General features: G+C 45.3%; 1 protein-coding gene across 1 annotated transcript in view; it reads left to right on the forward strand.

Moving 5' to 3' along the window:
* The first annotated feature begins 385 nt into the window (after nucleotides 1-385).
* Nucleotides 386-25,277, forward strand: part of LOC140284372 (sodium channel protein type 5 subunit alpha-like) — a 175,578-nt gene continuing 150,686 nt past the window's right edge. The window contains exons 1-6 of the mRNA XM_072378248.1: nucleotides 386-544; nucleotides 656-799; nucleotides 2,182-2,300; nucleotides 11,222-11,311; nucleotides 12,303-12,431; nucleotides 20,622-20,713. Coding sequence (XP_072234349.1) covers nucleotides 422-544; nucleotides 656-799; nucleotides 2,182-2,300; nucleotides 11,222-11,311; nucleotides 12,303-12,431; nucleotides 20,622-20,713 — 697 coding nt within the window. The 5' untranslated portion in view covers nucleotides 386-421. The remainder of the gene's footprint in view (nucleotides 545-655; nucleotides 800-2,181; nucleotides 2,301-11,221; nucleotides 11,312-12,302; nucleotides 12,432-20,621; nucleotides 20,714-25,277) is intronic.

Consider the following 25,277-nt stretch of genomic DNA (forward strand, 5'->3'; position numbering starts at 1 on the left):
ATTCCCGATCATGTCTCCTGAACCGAATTAGCTCCAACATGCTCCTCCAGCTGTTTCTTTTTAGCACCATGTTCTCATGTGAGTAAAATATTGATTTGAGGTTTGAAAGTTTAAATTCTACAGTGTTCAAGCCTTAATTCAGAACAATCTCCATGCCGTATTCTTACTTGTAGATGAGTGTTGCTGTCGTTCTTTTCCTGAACTAAAGCCGGTTGATTCCTCTCCGCTGCAGTTTGGTTGCTGTGTTGATGAAACCATGTTGTGTGACGCGGTGAACAGCTGAGCTGACTCACCAGGAGAGTAAAAATGATCAAACATGGGGCATTTTTAAAGGAGGAAGTCATTTAACGTGTCACCGTGCCTCCCTGTGTGTCTGCAGCTGGTATACTGGGCCAGTCAGCAGCAGGATCAGGATGAGAAGATGGCTGGCTGTGTGTTTCCAATGGGACCAGAGAGCTTTCAGCGCTTCACGCCGGACTCCCTGGCGGCCATCGAGCAGCGCATCTCCCAGGAGGAGGCCCGACGCAAAAAACATTACCAGGAGGTACAAAGGCACCGAGCAAATGTAACCAGGGAACTTTACGAGTAGAAATGGAAGCTCAAAGAAGTGGATGTGATGGTGCAAGAAGTGATTTTATGTGTTTATGTGTGTCAGGACCTGGGCAACGTGGAGCTCCCCCGGCCCCGGCCCGACCTGGAAGCAGGAAAACAGCTGCCGCGCATCTTCGCTGACATCCCATCTCATCTGGTGGGCGTTCCCCTGGAAGACATCGACCCGTACTACTTCAAAGACAAGAGGGTAGGCCGCCAAGTGTGTGTGTGTGTGTGCGTGAGAGTTTCTGGAAATACCTCCTCTTTCCTGTTGGAGAATCCCTGCAAGATAAATTGATTCTTCGTCAGCTTGATTCACTGAAGACTGGAGGAAACCAACAGGGAGTGTGTGTGTGTGCTGGGTTCCTCATGCTGTGGGGACATGAATCTGTTTATAAAGTCATATTATGAGGAGTCGGTGTAAGGGAACGGATCGGTCCACAGGTTACAGTACACGAGATGAAAAACAATGAACAGGGAAGAAGACATCTTCCCTTGTGTCACCCCCAGATGCAGCTTCTATAAAACGCATCCGTGCACTTTGTCATGACCCATGTGTTCCAATGTTCTGGCTTTCTGTTTGATCTTCAGTTCACTTCCTGTTTTATTTCGTAGTATTTTTCCCTCCATGTGTATTTAGCTGTTTACTTCCTGTTTCACATCTGTATTTTGTTGTGTTTACTTCCTGTTTCACATCTGTATTTTGTTGTGTTTACTTCCTGTTTCACATCTGTATTTTGTTGTGTTTACTTCCTGTTTCACATCTGTATTTTGTTGTGTTTACTTCCTGTTTCACATCTGTATTTTGCTGTGTTTACTTCCTGTTTCACATCTGTATTTTGTTGTGTTTACTTCCTGTTTCACATCTGTATTTTGCTGTGTTTACTTCCTGTTTCACATATGTATTCTGCTGTGTTTACTTCCTGTTTCACGTCTTTATTTTGTTGTTTACTTCCTGTTTCACATCTGTATTTTGCTGTGTTTACCTCCTGTTTCACATCTGTATTTTGCTGTGTTTACCTCCTGTTTCACATCTGTATTTTGCTGTGTTTACTTCCTGTTTCACATCTGTATTTTGTTGTGTTTACTTCCTGTTTCACATCTGTATTTTGCTGTGTTTACTTCCTGTTTCACATCTGTATTTTGTTGTGTTTACTTCCTGTTTTACATCTGTATTTGCTGTGTTTACTTCCTGTTTCACATCTGTATTTTGCTGTGTTTACTTCCTGTTTCACACCCGGTTTCCATTCCTTGTTCTCACCTGCTGCTCGTTTGTTGTGGCTGAACGAGTTTATTGAACGATCGTTCACGACCTTGTTCATATTTTGGGTAAACGTGAACTGAACATACTGTATTCCTGTGTATTTCTGTGTATTTCTCTGTATTTCTGTTTATTTCTGTGTGTACAATGGGGAAATGACAGTATTCTGAGGGTAACAGCTCGCAGCAACATATTTGAAATGAAAGAAATGTTGAGCTCGTTAATTTTAAACTTTGTGAACTGACCTTTGAACTGGTTCATGTAGAAGTTGAACTTTCCCAGCCCTGCTCGGCCGTACTGATGTGTTTTTGTCTCTGGTTTTGTTGCAGACTTTCATAGTCCTGAACAAAGGGAAGGCCATCTTCCGTTTCAGTGCCACATCAGCCCTCTACATCTTCAGTCCTTTCCACCCCATCCGCAGAATCGCCATCAAGATCCTGGTCCACTCATATCCTTGAATGCCCTCTCTCTGAGGCTGTGGGGGGGCTCGGCTGCAGGGCGGTCAGAGGTTAGTCACAGTCGGCCTGCCGGCGCCGGCGGCTGGTTGGTTCAGCCTTTCTGCTGTTTCACTGCCTCGATCCTTGCGCGGTTTGATCTCATTAAGGCCTGATGTGGCAGAGATAGTTATATAATTAAAGCAGAATTCACTGAATCTGTTAATAAATTGCATTCTTACCAGAGAAATGTCATCATAAAGCAGCTGAAGATGGAAGTTTTCAGGGAAGAGGGCATCATTAGTAACACATGCACTTAAACTTGATGTTTTTAGCTGCTGTAGAAAATATTAATCAAGAAAGTAATCATGACATTAATGGGTGAAACAGTACGTGGTTGTAAACAAATCAATTTTCAATTTTTGAAGCATTAACTGTGCAGCAGAGTTTAAGCTGTGTCAAATGAACTTAAAGCTGAAAGAAAATGCTGAGTGTAGTCTGGCCGATGTGTGTCTCCCAGTAGATTCACCGGTTTTGGCTCAGCAGTGCAGCGGTAATGATTCTGGGTCGTCCTGACTGGTGTGGGGGGGGGCTCTGATGGATTTGTTGAGTGACAGCAGCTGTAAAGCTGCCGGTTTTGGTAGCTGAGAGACTTCAACGAACAGAGCAGAACTGCAAATAAGAGTCCAAAGTTAAAGCAAATCTTTATTAGCAACATGAAGCCGCTGACATGGAGGTAGAGCTTTGGGATTAGCCGGTCCAGCCGACGGTTAATGGTTTCTCCATCAGACTTTAACCAAAGAAGGATGTGCCTTCACTTTGGCTTTAAAGCTGATCTCTAATCAGTAGTTGTGAAAGTAAGTTCTCTTTATAGGATTAGGCCTGAGCAGTGCAAGATCAGGAGTCAAACAATGTGGTAGAATCAAGCAGAATCTGGGGAGGGGTTCTGTCTCATTGACCCGAACTGATTGAGCCTCCTGAGATGAAGCCTGGAAAACAGGAGTGTTGTGACACGGCTCAGCCAGGGAAAGGGAAGTAAGATTAAGCCAGATGGTGTGGGTATGAGGTCAATAACGAAGGCAAATCAGAGCCTGCAGGTGTCAACAAATCAAAGAAATCAGTAAAACAGAAACTGAGCTACCTTCTGTAATATAAGTACATAAGTAGCTGTGCCAAGAGTCCTTCAGGGACACAATGATACCACTAACCAGGGCGGCTACAACCAATACATGCAGTTCACACTGTGGCCAAAAGTAAGCAGCCTGGTCACAAATGTTCAGTTAACGCAGAGACGAACTGAACGAGCTGCTCTCACCGACTATCGGCTAACATTGGATGGATGCCTCAGGGTTTGGTGGATCCGGTCAAAGAATGGTACAATGGTGGAGGAGGAGTCGGGACTATTCAGCCAATCCTGGACGAGGAACGGCGCAGCCAGCGAATCGGCGCTCTGGGAGCAGCAGAAGGGAGGGTGAAGCAGGTGGTCAGAGGCGTGGCCTATTTGCACGCGTTTTAAACCCTTTTAAAAGAGGGAAAGCTGTGCAAAAATTAAACTAAATTATCTAAATTAATGCACAATTCTCCTCCGTTAATAACCTGCATGAGATAGTGTTAATGCAGCTGAACAATTAAGGTGTTTAAAATAAAAACTGGGTTTTATTTTAAGGGAATTAATTAAAACAAAACAAACAGCTCACGTTTATCATGTGTCTCAGATTACATGCCCACACATTTTACCAACACTTCATCACGGTGTAGCGGCTGCTGCAGACTGGCAGAAACCTCCACAGCTGGATGCTCTCCAGGCACACGTACAGGAGTGACAGCGTATACAGTTATCATGTCAGCTGACCGTGTGTGAGTCAGACGGCTGGATTTCTGAGCCAGATACCATCCGGAGCTTTCTCTGGAGCCATAAACACCAGCAGTAAACGCTAAGCTGCTTTCATCAAGGAAGTCTCTGCACACACTCAGGAACAGGTGTGCAACGTCCGACCGGCCGGCAGCCTCAGAGACTCTGAGTCGGCTGGAATATCACCTGAAAAGGTGACTTTTTATTTTGAATTTGGATAGCCTCATCGTTGAGATGCATCAGCAGTTCCAAACATTACACAACCATGAAAAACAGAAAGCTCGACAGCAACACTCCGGTCCAATAACAATAATAATAAAAACAATTGTTTAAAGAAATTAGAATAAACTAGACTTAAAGGGGAACTCCGGTATTTTTAAACCTTATTTCTGGCATGAAATACGTTCATCTACTCATCGAGAATGAATGAACGAACGTGTGCTATAGCTCTGTTAGCTCATAGCTGCTGTTATGTGGCTACTTGCAGCTATAGGAGAGCTAACGGAGGGATTTCTACACAGGCACTCTACTGGGACCACTTCATCCACACGCCCCCCTGCAGCACAGCTTATTTACTCCGGTAAGAAGGTCCATCTTACTCAAAGTCGTCGTTCACGTTGTCAAAATCTGATCAATATCCTGCTATGTTGCACAAAACTATCAGCAGCAAACTCTGTGTGAAGTTAGCCGACTGTCACAGTCGTAATTATATTTGGCCCGCGAGGCAATTTCAAATGAATATTAGAGCTGGCCCGCCAGTATTATACGGCGGCAGCGCTGTAACCCCGCATTCACCGCTTATACCACAAATCCCACAATGCTCAGCTCGTCAATTAGGACAGAGGCAGATACGCCTCGAGGTTTATGTTATTTTATTTTTACATTTATTAGCCTGTGTAAGAAGCTAATTTTGACATAAATCAGAAGGCTGCAAACAGAAAGGAGGCATTAAATTTTTATTTTAATTTAATTTAATATGCCATTGATACGTTTTTATTATTATTATTATTATTATTAGCAACTCAGTTTTGCAGCCTGGACTTTAAAGTTATATAAGCCTTGCTGGTTCAGTATTCACTGTTAAATCAAAACTTGTTGGGTTCCATATTAAAAGGTTCATTTGTTCAACCTCGGCCCGCGGTTTTGTTCAGTTTAAAATTTTGGCCCTCTGTGTATTTGAGTTTGATCCCCCTGCTCTACGGCAAACAAATCTCCATCTTGTAGCTTATGTTAAATTATTGAGGACAAAAGTGGATGAGGGTGTCAGGATTGGGTATAACAGGACCAGGACGGGTCGGGGCTCAAAACGCCATCAGAGAATCAGGTTATTTCAGTTCCCGAAGCATCAGGAAGTGTCATCAAAGGAAGCTGAAGGAACACGATGGGAAACTGGACTTTTGATTGGAAATCCGTTCCAATGAGGCTGAAACCATGAGTCCAGATGTGCTCCAGCTGTGGGAGTTTGGCTCGGTGCTCCGGCTCCACGCCGGCCTACATGTCTGCATGTCAGAAATGACTTCACACCCCCCCTTATCCACACCTCACACTGGTCTATTTTTACAGCGGGAGGCGGCTGCTGGTGTTGAGAGACGTCGAGCCGGCGGACACGCTGCCGTTGTCACGGGGATAAGTGGGTGAGAGGTGTGGCGCTGCTGCTGTGTTGGTTTGGGTCGGCCGTGCGTTGCGAGGAGAGGGAAAGCAGAAGTGAGCGGTGCTGGACTTTTACTTTGTGCCTCAGGAGTGTTTGTGTGAGATCAAGTGTGTTCTGGATTCCTGCCCGACCACAGCGGCGCCACTATGACAGGCTGTGGCGTGAGCTGCCGACGCACACGTGCACGCACTCACACTCTGTGATGTCACAATCCAAACGTTGGCTTTTATCTCTCAGCTCTTAAAAGGAAAACGAGCACATTTTGCGTCCCACGTTCCACGCCGTCTCGTCTCGTGTTTTGATCGCGTTCACGTGCAGATTAGAGCGCCCGCGTGCGTCCGGTCCACGCCGTTTCCTCCCTGCTCCCCTTTCAGAACTTCACGGCTCTGATTCGACCGTTAGCAGGTAAGCGTGGAAGGGACAGAAAAACAAAAGAAAGGCAGGTTTAGAGCGAGGAAGATGGATCCCGCCGTGGATGTGGGCGGTATAATGATATTACCGCTATGGTGGCCTGGGAGGTCCACAACAGCAGGGCTATCATTACAGGATAATTAGCTTCTGGCTGTGTGGTGGTGGCGGTGGGGGGGGCATTTGCGTTGTTTGTCAATCGGTAACTGTATTATCTCGCCGCCTGCCACCGCGCTCCGGCAGCATCATTACAGCCAGCACTCAATCAACAATTACCCTGCCGCTCAAACAAGTTTCAGCTGGAGTTTGGGCCGCTTTCACCCCTGCAGAATGTTCCTTCTTCCAAATTACAATAATTATGATTCATTTATAGCCGTGATTGACGGCTGAGCGAGGTCTCACCAAGCCCTCTCCCACCTCGTCTCGTGCAGCATGTTGAACACGGCAGGTGAAGCTGATATTTAACCTGTACCGCCGCCGCCTGACAGTTTGGAAAGTTCCCGCTCGCCATTATGAGACGATTAGAGTGGGCCCCTTCCACATGGTTAATGGCGTATTAATTTGCTGTAGTGAACAGACACGGCTCAGGACACTTCATCTTGATTTAGCTCTCAGGGAATATCAGTTCAAGGTGTTTAAAACATGTTAAATCTCCAGCTTTTAGCTAAAAAGGCTCGTAAAAACTCGTGTTTTTATTCCACGTCTGAGCTGCTGTTCTTATCCACTCTGACTCAGAGCTGGAAACCAACCCTCTGAGGTCAGATCTCTCATTCTTTCACATGAATTAGAGTTATTTAGGAGGATGATGTTACCATGTGACCCAAACAAAGAGCTGAACTGCAGATTGTGAGATCGATGCTGAGTGTCAGGGCCTCAGGACACAAATGCAGGGTCTTTAAGGCAAAAGTATTTACTGATAAACAACAGGTTGAGGATCTCCACACAGAGCAAAGTGAAGAGGCTGTGAAACTCCTGAGCTCTCACCTCAACAGCTGTGGATGAAGAGTGCAGCTATGAAAATTAAAGACAAAACCTCTCCACCCGAGGAGGAAAACGAAAGGCCATTAAAGGTGACAAAATAAACTCAGGCTCTCCTTCTGAGGCGGATTTAAACAAAAACCGAGACGCTATGAAACCTTAACGATGAGCGAAAAGCACGGCGGCACAGAAATCTTAACGAAGAAAACACAAAATGGCTCCACTAGAGGGGAAACTATAAAACTTTAACATTAAATAAACCAAAAGCTCCGCTAACTGAGAGGATTACAAAAGATTACAGGAAAGATCACGAAAAAAAAAACAGAGGAACAAAACCAGGCTGTGAAACTTACTGTGATAAAACTAAAGCTGTGGATAAAGAATGAATTACAACTAAGGAAACGCTCGACTGCGGGAGAAACGCTCGACTGCGGGGGAAACGCTCGACTGCGGGGGAAACGCTCGACTGCGGGGGAAACGCTCGACTGCTGGGGAAACGCTCGACTGCGGGGGAAACGCTCGACTGCTGGAGAAACGCTCGACTGCGGGGGAAACGCTCGACTGCTGGGGAAACGCTCGACTGCGGGGGAAACGCTCGACTGCTGGAGAAACGCTCGACTGCTGGAGAAACGCTCGACTGCGGGGGAAACGCTCGACTGCTGGGGAAACGCTCGACTGCGGGGGAAACGCTCGACTGCTGGGGAAACGCTCGACTGCTGGGGAAACGCTCGACTGCGGGGGAAACGCTCGACTGCTGGAGAAACGCTCGACTGCTGGGGAAACGCTCGACTGCGGGGGAAACGCTCGACTGCTGGAGAAACGCTCGACTGCTGGAGAAACGCTCGACTGCTGGGGAAACGCTCGACTGCTGGAGAAACGCTCGACTGCGGGGGAAACGCTCGACTGCGGGGGAAACGCTCGACTGCTGGGGAAACGCTCGACTGCTGGAGAAACGCTCGACTGCGGGGGAAACGCTCGACTGCTGGAGAAACGCTCGACTGCTGGGGAAACGCTCGACTGCTGGAGAAACGCTCGACTGCGGGGGAAACGCTCGACTGCTGGAGAAACGCTCGACTGCTGGAGAAACGCTCGACTGCGGGGGAAACGCTCGACTGCTGGGGAAACGCTCGACTGCTGGGGAAACGCTCGACTGCTGGAGAAACGCTCGACTGCGGGGGAAACGCTCGACTGCTGGGGAAACGCTCGACTGCTGGAGAAACGCTCGACTGCGGGGGAAACGCTCGACTGCGGGGGAAACGCTCGACTGCGGGGGAAACGCTCGACTGCGGGGGAAACGCTCGACTGCGGGGGAAACGCTCGACTGCTGGGGAAACGCTCGACTGCTGGAGAAACGCTCGACTGCTGGGGAAACGCTCGACTGCGGGGGAAACGCTCGACTGCGGGAGAATCGCTCGACTGCTGGAGAAACGCTCGACTGCTGGAGAAACGCTCGACTGCTGGGGAAACGCTCGACTGCTGGAGAAACGCTCGACTGCGGGGGAAACGCTCGACTGCTGGGGAAACGCTCGACTGCGGGGGAAACGCTCGACTGCGGGGGAAACGCTCGACTGCGGGGGAAACGCTCGACTGCTGGGGAAACGCTCGACTGCTGGAGAAACGCTCGACTGCGGGGGAAACGCTCGACTGCGGGGGAAACGCTCGACTGCGGGGGAAACGCTCGACTGCGGGGGAAACGCTCGACTGCGGGGGAAACGCTCGACTGCGGGGGAAACGCTCGACTGCTGGGGAAACGCTCGACTGCTGGAGAAACGCTCGACTGCGGGGGAAACGCTCGACTGCGGGGGAAACGCTCGACTGCGGGGGAAACGCTCGACTGCGGGGGAAACGCTCGACTGCGGGGGAAACGCTCGACTGCGGGGGAAACGCTCGACTGCGGGGGAAACGCTCGACTGCTGGGGAAACGCTCGACTGCTGGAGAAACGCTCGACTGCTGGGGAAACGCTCGACTGCTGGAGAAACGCTCGACTGCGGGGGAAACGCTCGACTACTGGAGAAACGCTCGACTGCGGGGGAAACGCTCGACTGCGGGGGAAACGCTCGACTGCGGGGGAAACGCTCGACTGCGGGGGAAACGCTCGACTGCGGGAGAAACGCTCGACTGCTGGGGAAACGCTCGACTGCGGGGGAAACGCTCGACTGCGGGAGAATCGCTCGACTGCTGGAGAAACGCTCGACTGCGGGGGAAACGCTCGACTGCTGGAGAATCGCTCGACTGCGGGGGAAACGCTCGACTGCGGGGGAAACGCTCGACTGCTGGAGAAACGCTCGACTGCGGGGGAAACGCTCGACTGCTGGAGAAACGCTCGACTGCGGGGGAAACGCTCGACTGCGAGAGAAACGCTCGACTGCTGGAGAAACGCTCGACTGCTGGAGAAACGCTCGACTGCGGGGGAAACGCTCGACTGCGGGGGAAACGCTCGACTGCTGGAGAAACGCTCGACTGCTGGAGAAACGCTCGACTGCGGGGGAAACGCTCGACTGCGGGGGAAACGCTCGACTGCGGGGGAAACGCTCGACTGCGGGGGAAACGCTCGACTGCGGGGGAAACGCTCGACTGCTGGAGAAACGCTCGACTGCTGGGGAATCGCTCGACTGCGGGGGAAACGCTCGACTGCTGGAGAAACGCTCGACTGCTGGAGAAACGCTCGACTGCGGGGGAAACGCTCGACTGCGGGGGAAACGCTCGACTGCTGGAGAAACGCTCGACTGCTGGAGAAACGCTCGACTGCTGGAGAAACGCTCGACTGCGGGGGAAACGCTCGACTGCGGGGGAAACGCTCGACTGCGGGGGAAACGCTCGACTGCGGGGGAAACGCTCGACTGCGGGGGAAACGCTCGACTGCGGGGGAAACGCTCGACTGCGGGGGAAACGCTCGACTGCGGGGGAAACGCTCGACTGCGGGGGAAACGCTCGACTGCGGGGGAAACGCTCGACTGCGGGGGAATCGCTCGACTGCTGGGGAAACGCTCGACTGCTGGGGAAACGCTCGACTGCGGGGGAAACGCTCGACTGCGGGGGAAACGCTCGACTGCGGGGGAAACGCTCGACTGCTGGGGAAACGCTCGACTGCGGGGGAAACGCTCGACTGCGGGGGAAACGCTCGACTGCGGGGGAAACGCTCGACTGCTGGGGAAACGCTCGACTGCGGGGGAAACGCTCGACTGCTGGGGAAACGCTCGACTGCGGGGGAAACGCTCGACTGCTGGGGAAACGCTCGACTGCGGGGGAAACGCTCGACTGCGGGGGAATCGCTCGACTGCGGGAGAAACGCTCGAGGGTGAGGCTTAATCCACAGATTCTTTGGTAGATCGCAAAGGTCCAAGCTGACGCCAACAGCCTTTGGTTTAAGATCGATTTATTATGATTAAATTACTAAACTGAATGGAATTGGTTCCGTTTCTAACATGGCAGCAGCCGATAGATCAGTGACATGAAGTCTCTCCGTAGAACCGAGCCAGAACCCTCACCTACAGCCGTGAGGTGAGACTTTGGACTGAAAGACCCGGTAAGAAAATGAGCCGTTTGTTCACGACCTTACGGTTGCATTCAGAGATTATGCGACCTCTAGTGGTCGTCCGAGCAGCTGCAGCTGAATTATGAAAATGGGCTCCATTCAGGGGTTAAAGAAGGCGTTTTAGTCCTAAAAATTATGTTTTTAACCCTCATCCTGTGATGTTATTCCCTAAAGAATGAATTCTTCCTGCCTCAACAGTTTCTAATTTAATTCCATTCTTATTCTGCTCTGCTATCAGTTAGTTTTCATTAATAATTAAGACTGCAACTAAGAAACTGCCTTCAGATTGTTGGGTTGATGTGTCACCAACCAGGAAGTGTTTTAATGACGTGTTATTGGCTAATTCAGATGTGAGAATACAAATGCATCATGATGTTTGGCGTATTTCCCTCCTGTTTGCGTTTAGAGGATGCAGCTATGACTGCATCTAAGGTTTGATCGCTCTGATTGGATGATTTGTTGTGCTGTTTTGTGTTGTTAAAACACAGCCTTCTTCCTTAACCCTGTCACGTTATTCAGTTTGTTCATCATGTGCACCATCCTGACCAACTGCTGCTTCATGGCCATGTCCGAGCCGGCGTACTGGGCCAAATACGTGGAGTAAGTACACCTGTGAACCTTTGTGTGTCTCTTTTTGTGCCGTTGGGAAGAGGGAAGGAAGCGCTGTGGGGTTAGGAGTCAGCCGGACCACTTTCAGGCGTCCGAACGGAAATGTCTGGCTCAAAAGTTTAGTGTGGAATCTGATTTAATCTAACGTTTACTGCTGGTTTCTGTGTGTCAGCAGCAGCATTTAGAGTTAATCCCAGAGTTAAACTGCTGCTCAGGGGGAACGTTCCCAAACCTTTCTGAGACTCACAGGAGGGATCATCTGGCCTCATCCTTACCGGAGGACGGTGGCGTCCTTTAAACCCTCCCAGTGGACTGGGAATAGCCAATAACACCGAAGCGTTTTCCCAGTCCTGTGAAGCAGCGAAGCGTCATTATTCAGAGGCGACCTTTTTGTGTAAATAGTGTTTTCAGAGGAGGTTTCTACCGGGAAGAGGCTGGGGTGGATGGAGGGTGGAGGGTGGAGGGGATTCACCTCCGGAGGCAGCGGCCACACTTTGTGTGAAAATATCAACACAGGATTTTTTATTTTAGCAAAATAAATCACAATAAAGCGCCGGAACATTCACTCAGACTGTCCGGCTGCTTGTCTGTGATGGAGGCTGAAGGTTTAAACGAGTGTTTCTCGCTTTGTTAAACACTGAAGCTTTGGCGGTGAAGACAGATAAATGAAGCTGAACAGCAGAACAGAACCATGTGATACTAAGTTAGCACTTTTAGCACCTTGAACCCACCAAACGGGTGAACTGTCCCTTTAATGTCCAGTATTTGGCCACCAGCTTCGAGCTGCTGCCTCAGAGCTGAACTGCCTGCCTCTCTTCGTTTGTTTGACTCGACTCGACTTGTTTCTGGAGTCAAAATGAAAAAGTGAAGGATGTTTTAGGAATATTTATCTCGTCTGTATGTTCTTTATCTGTCATTTCTTTTTATCCCTCCCTCTCGCTTTAATCCTGCCATTGCCTTCCTTCCCCTCTTCTCCCATCAGGTACACCTTCACAGGAATCTACACATTTGAGTCTCTCATAAAGATCCTGGCGAGGGGTTTCTGTGTGGGACCCTTCACCTTCCTGCGGGACCCCTGGAACTGGCTGGACTTCAGCGTCATTGTCATGGCGTGAGTCGCACACTCACTAACACTAACAGATGCAGCTCTGTGCAAACGTCTGCTGAAGAAATGGTAGTTTGAAAGTAAATAACGAAGGTTTAGAGTTAGAAAAGTTGGGTTGTTTGGGCTTGTTGTCCTTTTGCAGGATGAATTAATGACTGAGATATAAGATCTTAAACATTTAAAGTACCTGAACTTTCTGCATGAACTGCAGCAGCAGCACAGTGTGAGAAAGATCCATCAACCTGTCTGAGTTTCACTCTGTATTAGAGCAAGAAAATCACTTTTATTGCACCTATTTTGCATCTGGTACGCTCCAAAATGTCTCTTTTCCTCCTAAATTTGACTGACTGGTGTGAAACCGGCGGCTGGTGGTGGAAGCAACAACAAATCATGATCATCTAGAGACCAAACTCTGGCTGATCAACCAGGTTTGTTGCTAAAAGTGGGCGGATCTTGTCCAGGGGACCATGTGACAGCAGGACCATGTGATTAGAAAGGCCTCCTCTGAAATGCTGAAGCTCAAGCTAAGCTCATCCCTCGCCTGCCATCTTGTCTTTGTCCCACAGCGACACACCGACCCGACCGTCCACATGATGTAAGACAAAATGCCTTCAGCCCAGGACACTTTCTGCTGTTGCTCCATGAGCCAGTTCTGGTGTGGAGCTTTATCTAAACTCATAGTGTCATAGATAATTAAACTGTGGGGGATGCTGCAGGAGTACAGGCCACCAGAGTTGCTGTGGGGGCCTGTTCGGTCCCTGGATGACCAAAGCGCTGTGTCTGCATCCTTGGCACCAGGTTGAGCTTGTTTTTGGTGCTTGTTGGACTCCAACTGAGCTGCTCTTTATCACTCAGAGCGGTTACATGCGGGCCATCGGATCGGATTAATGGCTAAATTACAATAAGATCGAGTTATTCAGCTCATGTAGACGCCTTAATCCGACTAAAATCGGATCGGATTAATGGATAAATTACAATAAGATCGAGTTATTCAGCTCATGTAGACGCCTTAATCCGACTAAAATCGGATCGGATTAATGGATAAATTACAATAAGATCGAGTTATTCAGCTCATGTAGACGCCTTAATCCGACTAAAATCGGATCGGATTAATGGATAAATTACAATAAGATCGAGTTATTCAGCTCATGTAGACGCCTTAATCTGACTAAAATCAGATCAGATTAAGACCCTGAGATAACTCGATCCAAATGAACGTGCCTGCAGACGACAGTGGATCGGATCGAGCGTTCTGAGCATGCTCCAGATTTTTTCCCGCGATCGTCACCCGGAAGTGGAAGGAGACGATATTCCTGTTGCTGTCGTCAGAACGAAAGAAACAACGCGATGGAGAATGCGCCGTTGTGCATCGTCTGTGCCATAACCAGCTCATCACAGATGGAGAGGGACGCAGCTTCATCTCGCTCTGCGTTCGCCATCTTTCTGAATGCCTGAGTTTGTTGTTGTTGGCGGTGAAGACGTCAACAGGAAGTGGCTCTATTAGCGATAGCTGAAATGGGGACAGCGCCACCTATGGTACCGGGGTATGACCTGCTTTGTGCCAGTGATTCCATTCATTCACCGCCATATATCCAAGGATAATTACCCTCAGATAAGGAGCAGAACCCAACTGTAGCTGTAATCCAGTTAATCTCAGCATGTGGACCCTCTGATCCCTGACCCAAACCCAACAAAATGCAGTTTTCTGCAGTTTGAGCTGCACTAACTCACTAAACCTCTGGAATTGCTCCCCATGTGCATCGCTGAGACTTGGCAGCCCATAACCCTGACCTCTGCAGACCGGCAACATCCCATAAGAGCAGCAAATTCAGCCCGTCATGGAGTTTCTGCTTCCAAATAACCAACTTCAAGGACAGAATATTCCCAATATATCCCAGCCACTGCCGGGAAACCCCTGCAACAAGATAAAGAGTGTTATTCTCTTCAGTCGTAAAGTTATGGCTCATCGGTGTTTACACATTCAGATGAACAAAAAAGGCAATAAAACAGGCAGCTCAACAGATTATGAGACAAGCATTTTTTAAAGGCTTCCCAAAGCTGGTTGAGATTTAACGACTGGAGCAGGGGGAACTGTCGGGTCTGACAGGACTCTGATGTTGTTCTGATGGGCTTAATGCTGTGGAATTAGAAATAAAAGTTCATCTGTAACACTGTGGGAGGGATGTGCCTCTGACAGGACTGTTTGCAGAAAAGTTTCAAAGTTTCTCTCCTCAAGTTCTCTTTTAAGCTTTTGCAAAGTAAGGAGAAAGCGCTGCACAGAAGTTCCTCTCATTGTGCCGTCAGTCCAAACCAGAGCAGAAAAAAGCCAGGCTGCAGCCTCAAACCACGTTTAAATAAGGCATTTTAATCTGTATTAACCCGGTCAGTCATGAAAAGAAGTGCTGCTCATCTGCTCTGATTTTCATGCTTCCTCTAAAGTAAAACTAACAGAGTGAAATGAACTTGTCAAATATCTGATGAGCTCTTAAAGTACTAAACCATCACTGGTAACGATGCAGTAATTCATATTACACTCTGAGAGTGGCCGATTTGCACGATAATCGCCTGTTTTAGGTGTTAAAACATGTAAAAGCTTTAAATGCTGGACTTCATATTTAGAAGAATCTAAATCATATTTAGAATATGCCGTGTCAGCATTTTATGATGACGCACGAACAAAGTTAAACTGCTGACAGAAAAAGTATTTATAATATTTTGGACATTCTTTGTAACTCTAAGAGTTGTTTAAAATGTAGCTTAATGCTATTTAAATGTTTCAAATGTAGCTTAATGCTATTTAAATGTTTCAAATGTTTCAAACGTAGCTTAATGCTATTTAAATGTTTCAAATGTAGCTTAATGCTATTTAAATGTTTCAAATGTAGCTTAATGCTATTTAATTGTTTCAAATGTTTCAAAAGTAGCTTAATGCTATTTAAATATTTCAAATGTAGCTTAATGCTATTTAAATGTTTCAAATATTTCAAATGTAGCTTAATGTTATTTAAATGTTTCAAATGTAGCTTAATGCTATTTAAATGTTTCAAATGTAGCTTAATGCTATTTAAAGTTTCAATTGTTTTAAATGTAGCTTAATGCTATTTAAATGTTTCAAATGTAGCTTAATGCTATTTAAATGTTTCAAATGTTTCAAAAGTAGCTTAATGCTATTTAAATGTTTCAAATGTAGCTTAATGCTATTTAAAGTTTCAATTGTTTCAAATGTAGCTTAATGCTATTTAAATGTTTCAAATGTTTCAAAAGTAGCTTAATGCTATTTAAATGTTTCAAATGTAGCTTAATGCTATTTAAAGTTTCAAATATTTCAAATGTAGCTTAATGTTATTTAAATGTTTCAAATGTAGCTTAATGCTATTTAAATGTTTCAAATGTAGCTTAATGCTATTTAGCCAAAGTAAAAGGAGAAAGAAGAAGAAAAGTGCATCGTAAACAAAGCTTATCTCTGCACTCTTCTACACGATTAAAGGATGATAAATCTGTAGTGGTCCTAGTAGAGTGCCTGTGTAGAAATCCCTCCATTAGCTCTCCTATAGCTGCAAGTAGCCACAACACACTAGCTATGAGCTAACAGAGCTATAGCACACGTTCATTCATTCATTCTTCTTAAAGTATTGGTGAAATAAAGACAGATAATGCCTTATTTAGAGGCTGCATCCTCTAAGCCCCGTTCACTCCGTTATATGGATCTCGAGTTATCTAAATATCTTCCGAAGGACGCCGACTTTCACCAAACTGTTCTCAGTGAGTAGATGAACGTATTTCATGCCAGAAATAAAATCTAGGTTTAAAGAGTTCCTCTGCACATAAATGAGCCTTAAAGCATCAGTTCAAGCCAGCAGGAGAAGCAGAAGCTGCAGCTCCAAGTCTCTTTTTTCCTCAGCCTGCCGTTTTGTTTCACAAAGAAAAAGAGCCTGACCTGTCCTCGCCTGTGATTGGCCGACCGATAGAAAAACTCTTTAGCTTGGTGTGGTTAGCGAGTCAGGGAGCAGATCAGAATGACAAAAGATCAGAATGAACGCATCGGATTGATATCTGACCCTGAGGCTGGGCTCGGAGGTTACTCGTTGGTGTAATGAGGCGCCGTCACCTCTGCTGCAGCCACTCACTAAATTGAAGCATTTTGATGAAGGTGCCCTCTGATGGCGGGACATCCTGTCTGCTGGTTTAAATTACGCGACCACGACGACTTGCTGGCAGATCACTCGGAGGGAAATGGCTTCGCTTCCAGGACATGCGGGGAAAACATAAAGCAGGTGGAGGTGTTCTCCAGTGTTTCCTCTTATCAGAACGTTGACACCTGCGCAGACGAGGGATTATATTCACTAACGAAGCTTCATCCAGTCCAGGAAGCACAACATTCCTAAAGTGGATGTTTGGTGGGAAAAAGTCACTGATGCTCCAGATGTGCCCAACACCTGGCTGTGGGTTTATAGGAGCCCTAAAGCGGCGCCCTGTGGGCAGAAACCGGACACAAAGGGCAGCAAAGCACCAAAACAAGGAGTCCCACACATTAGTTTTTCAACATGTCAGTTGCAGCTCGAGCTACTTTAATCTTTCCATCTGTCCCACTGTCACAGACATGAACACAAACACACATCCGGTGTCCTTGAACTGGGGGCCGTCCTGCGGTCCGGTGGATCTCAGGTTGGACAGGAACACATAAGTCACCTCTTCATGAGCAACATTTCACTGATTATGTGGTCAGAATATCTTCTACCCTCTGTGCTTTATTAAAACCAGAGCGATTGCTGCTGAATAGACACACGCCAACTGTCCCAGATACACACCAAGTATCTGATTGATGCCCCCCCCCCGCTGAGTCAGGATCGCCATGGTAACAGAGTCCCCCCTCCCCGGTGTTACCGATGCGACTGAAGCGATGACATGTTCATGGCTGCCGTTTTCTCTGCATCAAAAGTGCAACATTTGATGTTTTTTCATCAAGTGAAAAAAAAATCATCTCAAATTCTTACTGTAGTAAAAGGAAAAATAATCATGTGCTGTTTATCTTTAATTTTCCATCAAAATCTGCTGCTTTGTTGGACAAAATCAGTATTTGGTTCATATTTGTAACTGTAAATGTTTTAACTTCTTCTGTTGTTCCCATTATGGATTGAGTACCTGAGCGTTTTACACCTGGGTAAAAGGTAAAAGGATGGCCCATACCTACATAAACCGAGACAAACGGATAAATAAAATGAAAACACAAGATGTCACAAGGCAAAAATGTTAGTTTCTGGATCTCTAACACCGGTTCAGACCTGAACCTTTGGTCTTTCCAGTTAATTGTCTCTGCTGTCACTGGTTCCATCCACTGGTGCATGTAAACGGCCTGTTCTGGCTGCCACTCCCCCCCGCCTCCCCCGTAATTCAATCATTCCAGCAGTCAAAGCTGCTGAAATATGAGCTGTAATGGAGGCCGATAGCAGCTCAGGATCAGATGATTTGATCTAACCGGGGCCCAAAATGGCCGTCGTCGCCTGGCGCCTTTCAAAGCCTCGTCTGATTGGATCCTGAGAAGACGCTCACAGCTCAGCCCGTGTCCGTTATCTCGTTTATTTCATTATATGCTTGTTTTAAAGAGTTGCTGCTGTTGGATTTGATGTTTGTGTTAAATCAAGGACAAGAACAAAATAGAAGAGGATTGATTAGACATTAAATTAATGTTGGTTTCTGCACTAAAATAAATACTTTAACATCTATCCTAATGGCATCATTTATGAGGTTTAACGTTACCGAATAATTATTCTGTCAATATCAAAGCCTTCACTGTTTATTATGTCTTTGTCTGGACAAGAATCCTGTTTTAATGGATTTAACAGACATAAAAGTTCTGGCCGAGGCAAGTGAGCCAATTTACTCTTTAAAAATGAACTTTCTGCTGGGGGCAGAAGATTCTTAAATCATTTTTCTGTCACAAAAACCCATCTGGAACCATTTTAAATGGCTTTAAACATGTATTCAACATTGGACTTCGTCCCTAAAATGGTCTGAAATGGAGCAGATGGACTTTTTGTGAAGTAATTCATTAATATTGAGTATTTTTGAATAAACAAATTAAAATAAAAACTAAACAATCAAAAGAGAGGGAACCTGACTGGAGAACAAAAACATCAACAAGTCATAACTTTTACACTTATTCATGACATTTTAATCACTTTTATTCATTTTTTTCAAATTAGATGCCAACACATAATGTAATGTACAACACAGCAAATGTGCCGTTTATGCTTCTTTTTTTGTCATGAATCAATAAGAATATTTCTGTGCTCCAGGTCAGAGTCACAACTCATTCGTTTCAAGACAATAAGAAAGAAAAAGGGAAATAAAAGGAAGGATTTAATTAAGAAGTTAACGGTTAAACAACAGCAGTCTGATGCCACTGCTTTTATAGCACTGAAATAGCCTAAAACACATATTTACAACAATAATAAGCAAAAATACATTGTTAATGATCCCAAAAAGGATAGTTCACCCTGTAGGTGTAAAACAGCACAAAGGGAAATGTAGAGCTGTGGTACAGCGATATAGTACCATGCTATCCTATAACTGCCCTGTGATATGGGCTGAATAGTGACCCAAACAGAAAATTATCCAGGCTTCTTTCCCCCGTTCAGTCCTGATTAGGTACCATCCAAGATGGCGGCGCCATTGATGTACGAACCTGCGACCAATCAGCTGCTACGTATATCTGTCTTTGCTTCTAAACCACAACAAGATTTTCAGACTTTGTTATCTTTGTCTCCCTTTGTTGTATGTTGACAACCGCCCCACACTGCCCCTCACAGGCTGTTAACAGAGTTTATCAAAGTAGGGAACCTGCAGGCGCTGCGAACGTTTAGAGTGCTGAGAGCCCTGAAAACTATCTCAGTCATCCCAGGTAAGGCCTCACCACCACCAGGGGGCGACAGAGACGCAGTCGAAGTTTTACCAAACACTCGTAATCTCTTTCGTGAACGTCCTCTCTTGTTCGTCACGTGTCTGCCATGTCTTGCAGCACCAGCTCCCCGCCCATCTCCCTCTCTCTGCCCAATCAGGGAGCACAGGTGTAGTCACCTGATCTGCCATAAAGAAACTGTACTGAAGGAAAAGTCGGGTATGTCTGAACTGAGCACGTGATTGTTAACTGGAGAATCAACAACAACAACTCTCCTCTATTTGAGTTACCGATTAAAAGTCTTGGTGTCTTCCTGTAGCTCTTTATGCTACATCTCTAAAGGTGCCGTGTTGCGGCCTAACTTTGTAGTTTCATTCTGCTAATTATCAAATTGTGACTAATTGAATAGCAACAATTAAAAAAAAACAGCAACTGTCAGAACAGCAGAGCTAATATATGTTTGTTTGCACATCATATTATATATTTGACCAGTTTTCCAGTCAGCAGTTGGATAAAACGAGGGGCTAGCAGCTAAGATGAGCTAATAATGTTACCTAGCTAACTTCAAACTTAAAGGGAAACGAGGTAAGAGTGACGATGAGAGGTCACATGCGCTTTTTTATTATTCATTAACCAAATGTTGTGGAAATGCCAATAATTTTCAATATAAAGAGTACAGTATAATATGCATAAAATTAAATTCAAATGTTTTAGCAATGCTAATTAATGCTAATTAGCATGAACTGTTCCAGTTCTTTCAGACGTCTTTTGGCAGTCAGCAGAAGTTGCAGGTGTTATGTTTTTATTTACTCTGAAGCTGAATTATCTTCAGTTTGTAACATTTCTGACCTCCTGACCTCCCAGCTGCTGGATTTCTTTGTCTTCGGTCACAGTAAACTGAATATTTGCAGCATTTTTCAGGCAAGTTTCCAGGTACATTGTCCATTTTCCTGATTAGATTCAGCCTCGGCCCACTTAAGAGATGACACCATATCGCTTGAAACCGATGGCAGAAGATTTGCGAAGCACAGACTTCACTACATTAATGTCTGTGACAGAGTTGCATATTTCTCCAGTTTATATCACGTGCAAAGCTTTGAATATCTGATTTCGCTTTCTTGATAGCGGAGCTTGAACCTCCACTGTTGCCGTCCAACCTGGCCTGTCTCTACTGTACCTCTCTCTGTCTCTTGCTGGATCTCCATCTTTCTATCCCTCTGTGTTGGCTTGTTGTTCAGTGTGGTCATACCCTTCTGTGTGTGTCTGTTCTTGTGCTTCTGTCTCCCGGCTTGTTGCAGATATGTCACTGAGTTTGTGGACCTGGGTAATGTGTCAGCCTTAAGGACGTTCAGGGTGCTGCGAGCGCTCAAAACCATCTCTGTCATCCCAGGTGAGAAAGCAGGGGAATGAATATGAAACGCACCTCTCCTGGTCCGAGTCTGCTGGAGACACTCAGTGGCTGTGTTTGAACTGTCATCCTGCATACTACCTGCTGAAATAATGCTTAATCTGCTTTATAATCATCACAAGGTACCCAGGTAGTATGCAGAAAGAAGCACCAAGGTGGACAACAGAGGCTTAGCCAACAGAAACTTTTAATTAAAACAACTCTTGACAGTTAATCAAGCAATGATACAATAGTAATAAATGTAAATGGCTGCAAATGCATCGTGTTTTAATCATAATCAACAATCTTATTTAGGTGTTATTCTGGCTCTTTGGCCAGTTTGCGAACCAGATTGGATTCAATTTCTAATATATCTGACACAATAAAATAAAACCTGCTAATGTTTCACTAGATTTAGATGCTTTATATCCTGATAAAGAGTTCAGGCTCCGATGATGATGTTACGCATCGTTGGAATATCGGTTGAATGTTAGCCGGCTGGAGGCAGGAAAGCGACAGCAACCAAATTCACATCCAAGAGATAGAAGCACTAAGAACCATAAAAAGAAAAAAAAAACCAGTGATCTTCATTATTTAACACTTAGTTTCACTCCTGCTTTGACTTGTCTTTTCCAAACCGGAGTAAAGCTAAAGGACCAACAGCAGCAGCAACACAACCAAGAGCAGCGCTAGTCTTTAGCCAGCTAGCATTATTTGGCCAGTTTGCGAAGCAGATTGGATTCAATTTCTAATATATCTGACACAATAAAATAAAACCCGCTAATGTTTCACTAGATTTAGATGCTTTATATCCTGATAAAGACCATTTGGTGAGATATTACATGAAGTCTGACTTCGGAAATCGATACGAAACTGTAAACACCTCAGAGCAGAGTAACTGCTGCCTACGTTCGATGGCGTCTGAGAGCCATTGTGAGTAAATTAAAACATAAATGAGGGACTTTGGGAAAGGCATTAATACTGTTTTAAATGGAAATACATTTCTAGATCAAGGTCATGATGCAATAAGCAAAACTACTGCTTGTACACATTAATAAGGAAGTACCACAAATCCCTTTTATGTTGAATGTTTTTGCATAAATCTATCATCTAATCCAAATCAACAAGTTGCTTTCTTCTAAATAGACCCAAATCATCGCAGCATCTTAGTATTAGTGTGTAGAAAAAAGATGAGAGTTCAGGCTCCGGTGATGATGGAATATCGGTTGAATGTTAGCCGGCTGGAGGCAGGAAAGCGACAGCAACCAAATTCACATCCAAGAGAAAGAAGCACTAAGAACCATAAAAAGAAGAAAAAACAGTGACCAGAGCTGCACAATCTTCATTATTTAACACTTAGTTCGACTTCTTTCTTTTCCAAACCGGAGTAAAGCTAAAGGACCAACAGCAGCAGCAACACAACCAAGAGCAGCGCTAGTCTTTAGCATATAGCCTTGTGTTTGTGAGGGACCAACAGAGAGCTGTGTTCAGCCATAGGTTTCTAATCTGTGCTGAACTGTTTGGGTGGGGATAGAGACACAAAGAAACACCAGGGGATGCATCAGGATACATATGCATGGAGAGAAAAGATCATGGTTAGCCAAATCTAACTATGAGCTTTATCCAAAAGGAAAGGTTCAAGGCTAATCCTCAAAGTGAAGCGGTCACTTCCTACCTTTAAAAAAGCAAGTGACCGGGTCCAGAAACAGACTTGGATCAACATCTAAAGGTAAATTTGAATCCGGGTTGAACCTGTTATAGTTTGATTAAAATCTTAAGAAAAACCAGCTGACAAACAAAAATACATCAAACAAACTCAACAAACCACACAACGTAATCGTGTGTTTTCCAGTTTAATCTAGAATATTCCACAGTGTCTCCAGCTCTGCTGTCATAATCGGTTGGATGACTCAGCTAAGCTCCACTAAAGTGATGGGAAACCCCACAGGATGATGTTTAGGGTAAAAAATCTGACTTAAAAACATTCTTTAACATTTAAAAAGGAAATATATGTAATTGAAGCTACAAATCAAAGTGAATGAAACACCTTTAAGTCGTGTAACATCAGCCTCTTGGCTCTTAAATGTATTTTTAAGCCTCATGATGTGAATAATGGTTGATATTTTATTATGGGGCACCAACACCAAGCTTTTTGTCTTTAATCATCTGACTCTAGCCTGTAATTAGAGCTTCATGGCAAAACAATACAAGATATTACAGTCTAAACTTTGTCTTTGCTTACTGGTCATTGCAGAAGGTTTTGGGAGATTTCTTCATTAAATTGATCTACTTTTTAAAGTGTTGTGTTGACAGTTGCTACGTAAATTTTTTGGTTATAAGGAGCAACAGCAAAAAGAAAAGCGTTTAAAAAAACATTTTATGCATTTGTAGCACGTTTTCCTTCCTCAGTGACAGAAATCAAACTGAAATTGTGGATTACAGATTAAGACGTGCTGCCTCTGTATGTCTCCACCGTGCATGTTAGCATGTAGCGCCAACAGCTAACAGTAAATGTGATGGAAATGTTCCGGCGCCATTGTAATGACCTTGTTATAACACTGTTTAATACGTGTTATAACCTCAGCTGTGAGTAATCACTGAGGTGCAGTCATTCATTAGCTTACAGACGTTTCCACGGCAACCAGACCGGGTCCAGTCTGTTTCTGATGAATCAACTGGAACTAAAGAAGTGTTTTCCAGTGATTAAAAGTTGATTTTAATCTTTAATTTGGTAACATTTGGACAATCGTCAGCTTGTCTGCACCCTTTGTGTTCTGAGTGTTTTGTTCCTGCTGTTTTTACCGTGTGTTCACGTGTGTTAAATTGTGTTTTTTGTGATTTTCTCTTAAAGTTTCTGCTCAGAACTGTTAGATAGAATCGCTGTCAGTTCATTGGATGTGTTGTTTATTTATCCGAGTGCATAAAGATGGCTGCCCTTTACTTTCACTACATAATTTGTCCAATTAACTTAGAATGAAAACACTGGAAAATAGTTTCCATACAGCTCCCAAAACGCTTTGATCCAGTTTAAAGTGTAAATTAAAACAGAATTTAATGATTTTTAAGGAACGTTTGCATAACAATTAATAGATTAAACAAATTATTTAATCACAGTGGAACATGGAAGACATTTCAAATGTTTAATGTGAGACATTCTGACTATTTCATGGAGCATATCAGCTCATCTTGAATCTGATCGCAGCAATAAAGTTGGGACAGGTCCATGTGCAGCATCCCCTCTTCTTTTAATAACATCTGTAAACATCTGGAACTGAGGAGACCAGCTGCTGGACCTCTGGCAGAGGAATGTTGTCCCCTTCCTGTCTGATAGAGGATTCCTGGGTCTTCTTTGTTGAATTTAAATGTTTTCAGGTGGGGAAACATCTGGACTGCAGCAGCTGGACTCTTCTGCTACGAAGCCGATTTGGTTTAACTTTGTCCTGCTGAAATATGCAAGGCCTTCCCTGAAGAAGAAGCAGATGTTGCTCTAAAACCTGTTTATACCTTTCGGCACTGATGGACCCTTTCCAGATGTTCCAGCTGGATGGTGCCTCTCCTCTTTAGTCTGGAGGCTGCAGCCTCAGGTTCTCATCCATCTGACCACAGAACAGTTTCCCTCTCTGCTTCAGTCCATTTTAAACGAGCTTCGGTCCAGAGAAGAGTTTCTGGATCATGTTCACATGTGGCTTCTTCTCTGCCTGATGGAGCTTTAACCTGCATCTGAAGGAGCTTTAACCTGCATCTGATGGAGCTTTAACCTGCATCTGGTGGAGCTTTAACCTGCATCTGATGGAGCTTTAACCTGCATCTGATGGAGCTTTAACCTGCATCTGGTGGAGCTTTAACCTGCATCTGATGGAGCTTTAAGCTGCATCTGACGGAGCTTTAACCTGCATCTGAAGGAGCTTTAAGCTGCATCTGACGGAGCTTTAACCTGCATCTGATGGAGCTTCAACCTGCATCTGACGGAGCTTTAACCTGCATCTGAAGGAGCTTTAACCTGCATCTGAAGGAGCTTTAAGCTGCATCTGATGGAGCTTTAAGCTGCATCTGATGGAGCTTTAAGCTGCATCTGATGGAGCTTTAAGCTGCATCTGATGGAGCTTTAACCTGCATCTGATGGAGCTTTAACCTGCATCTGATGGAGCTTTAACCTGCATCTGACGGAGCTTTAACCTGCATCTGATGGAGCTTTAAGCTGCATCTGATGGAGCTTTAAGCTGCATCTGATGGAGCTTTAAGCTGCATCTGATGGAGCTTTAAGCTGCATCTGATGGCGCTTTAACCTGCATCTGAAGGAGCTTTAAGCTGCATCTGATGGAGCTTTAACCTGCATCTGATGGAGCTTTAACCTGCATCTGATGGAGCTTTAACCTGCATCTGATGGAGCTTTAAGCTGCATCTGATGGAGCTTTAAGCTGCATCTGATGGAGCTTTAACCTGCATCTGAACGAGCTTTAACCTGCATCTGAAGGAGCTTTAAGCTGCATCTGATGGAGCTTTAAGCTGCATCTGATGGAGCTTTAAGCTGCATCTGATGGAGCTTTAAGCTGCATCTGATGGAGCT

The sequence above is a fragment of the Leuresthes tenuis genome, unplaced genomic scaffold (genome assembly GCF_036924035.1).
Source record: "Leuresthes tenuis unplaced genomic scaffold, fLeuTen1.0.hap1 SCAF_24, whole genome shotgun sequence".
NCBI lineage: Eukaryota > Metazoa > Chordata > Actinopteri > Atheriniformes > Atherinopsidae > Leuresthes > Leuresthes tenuis.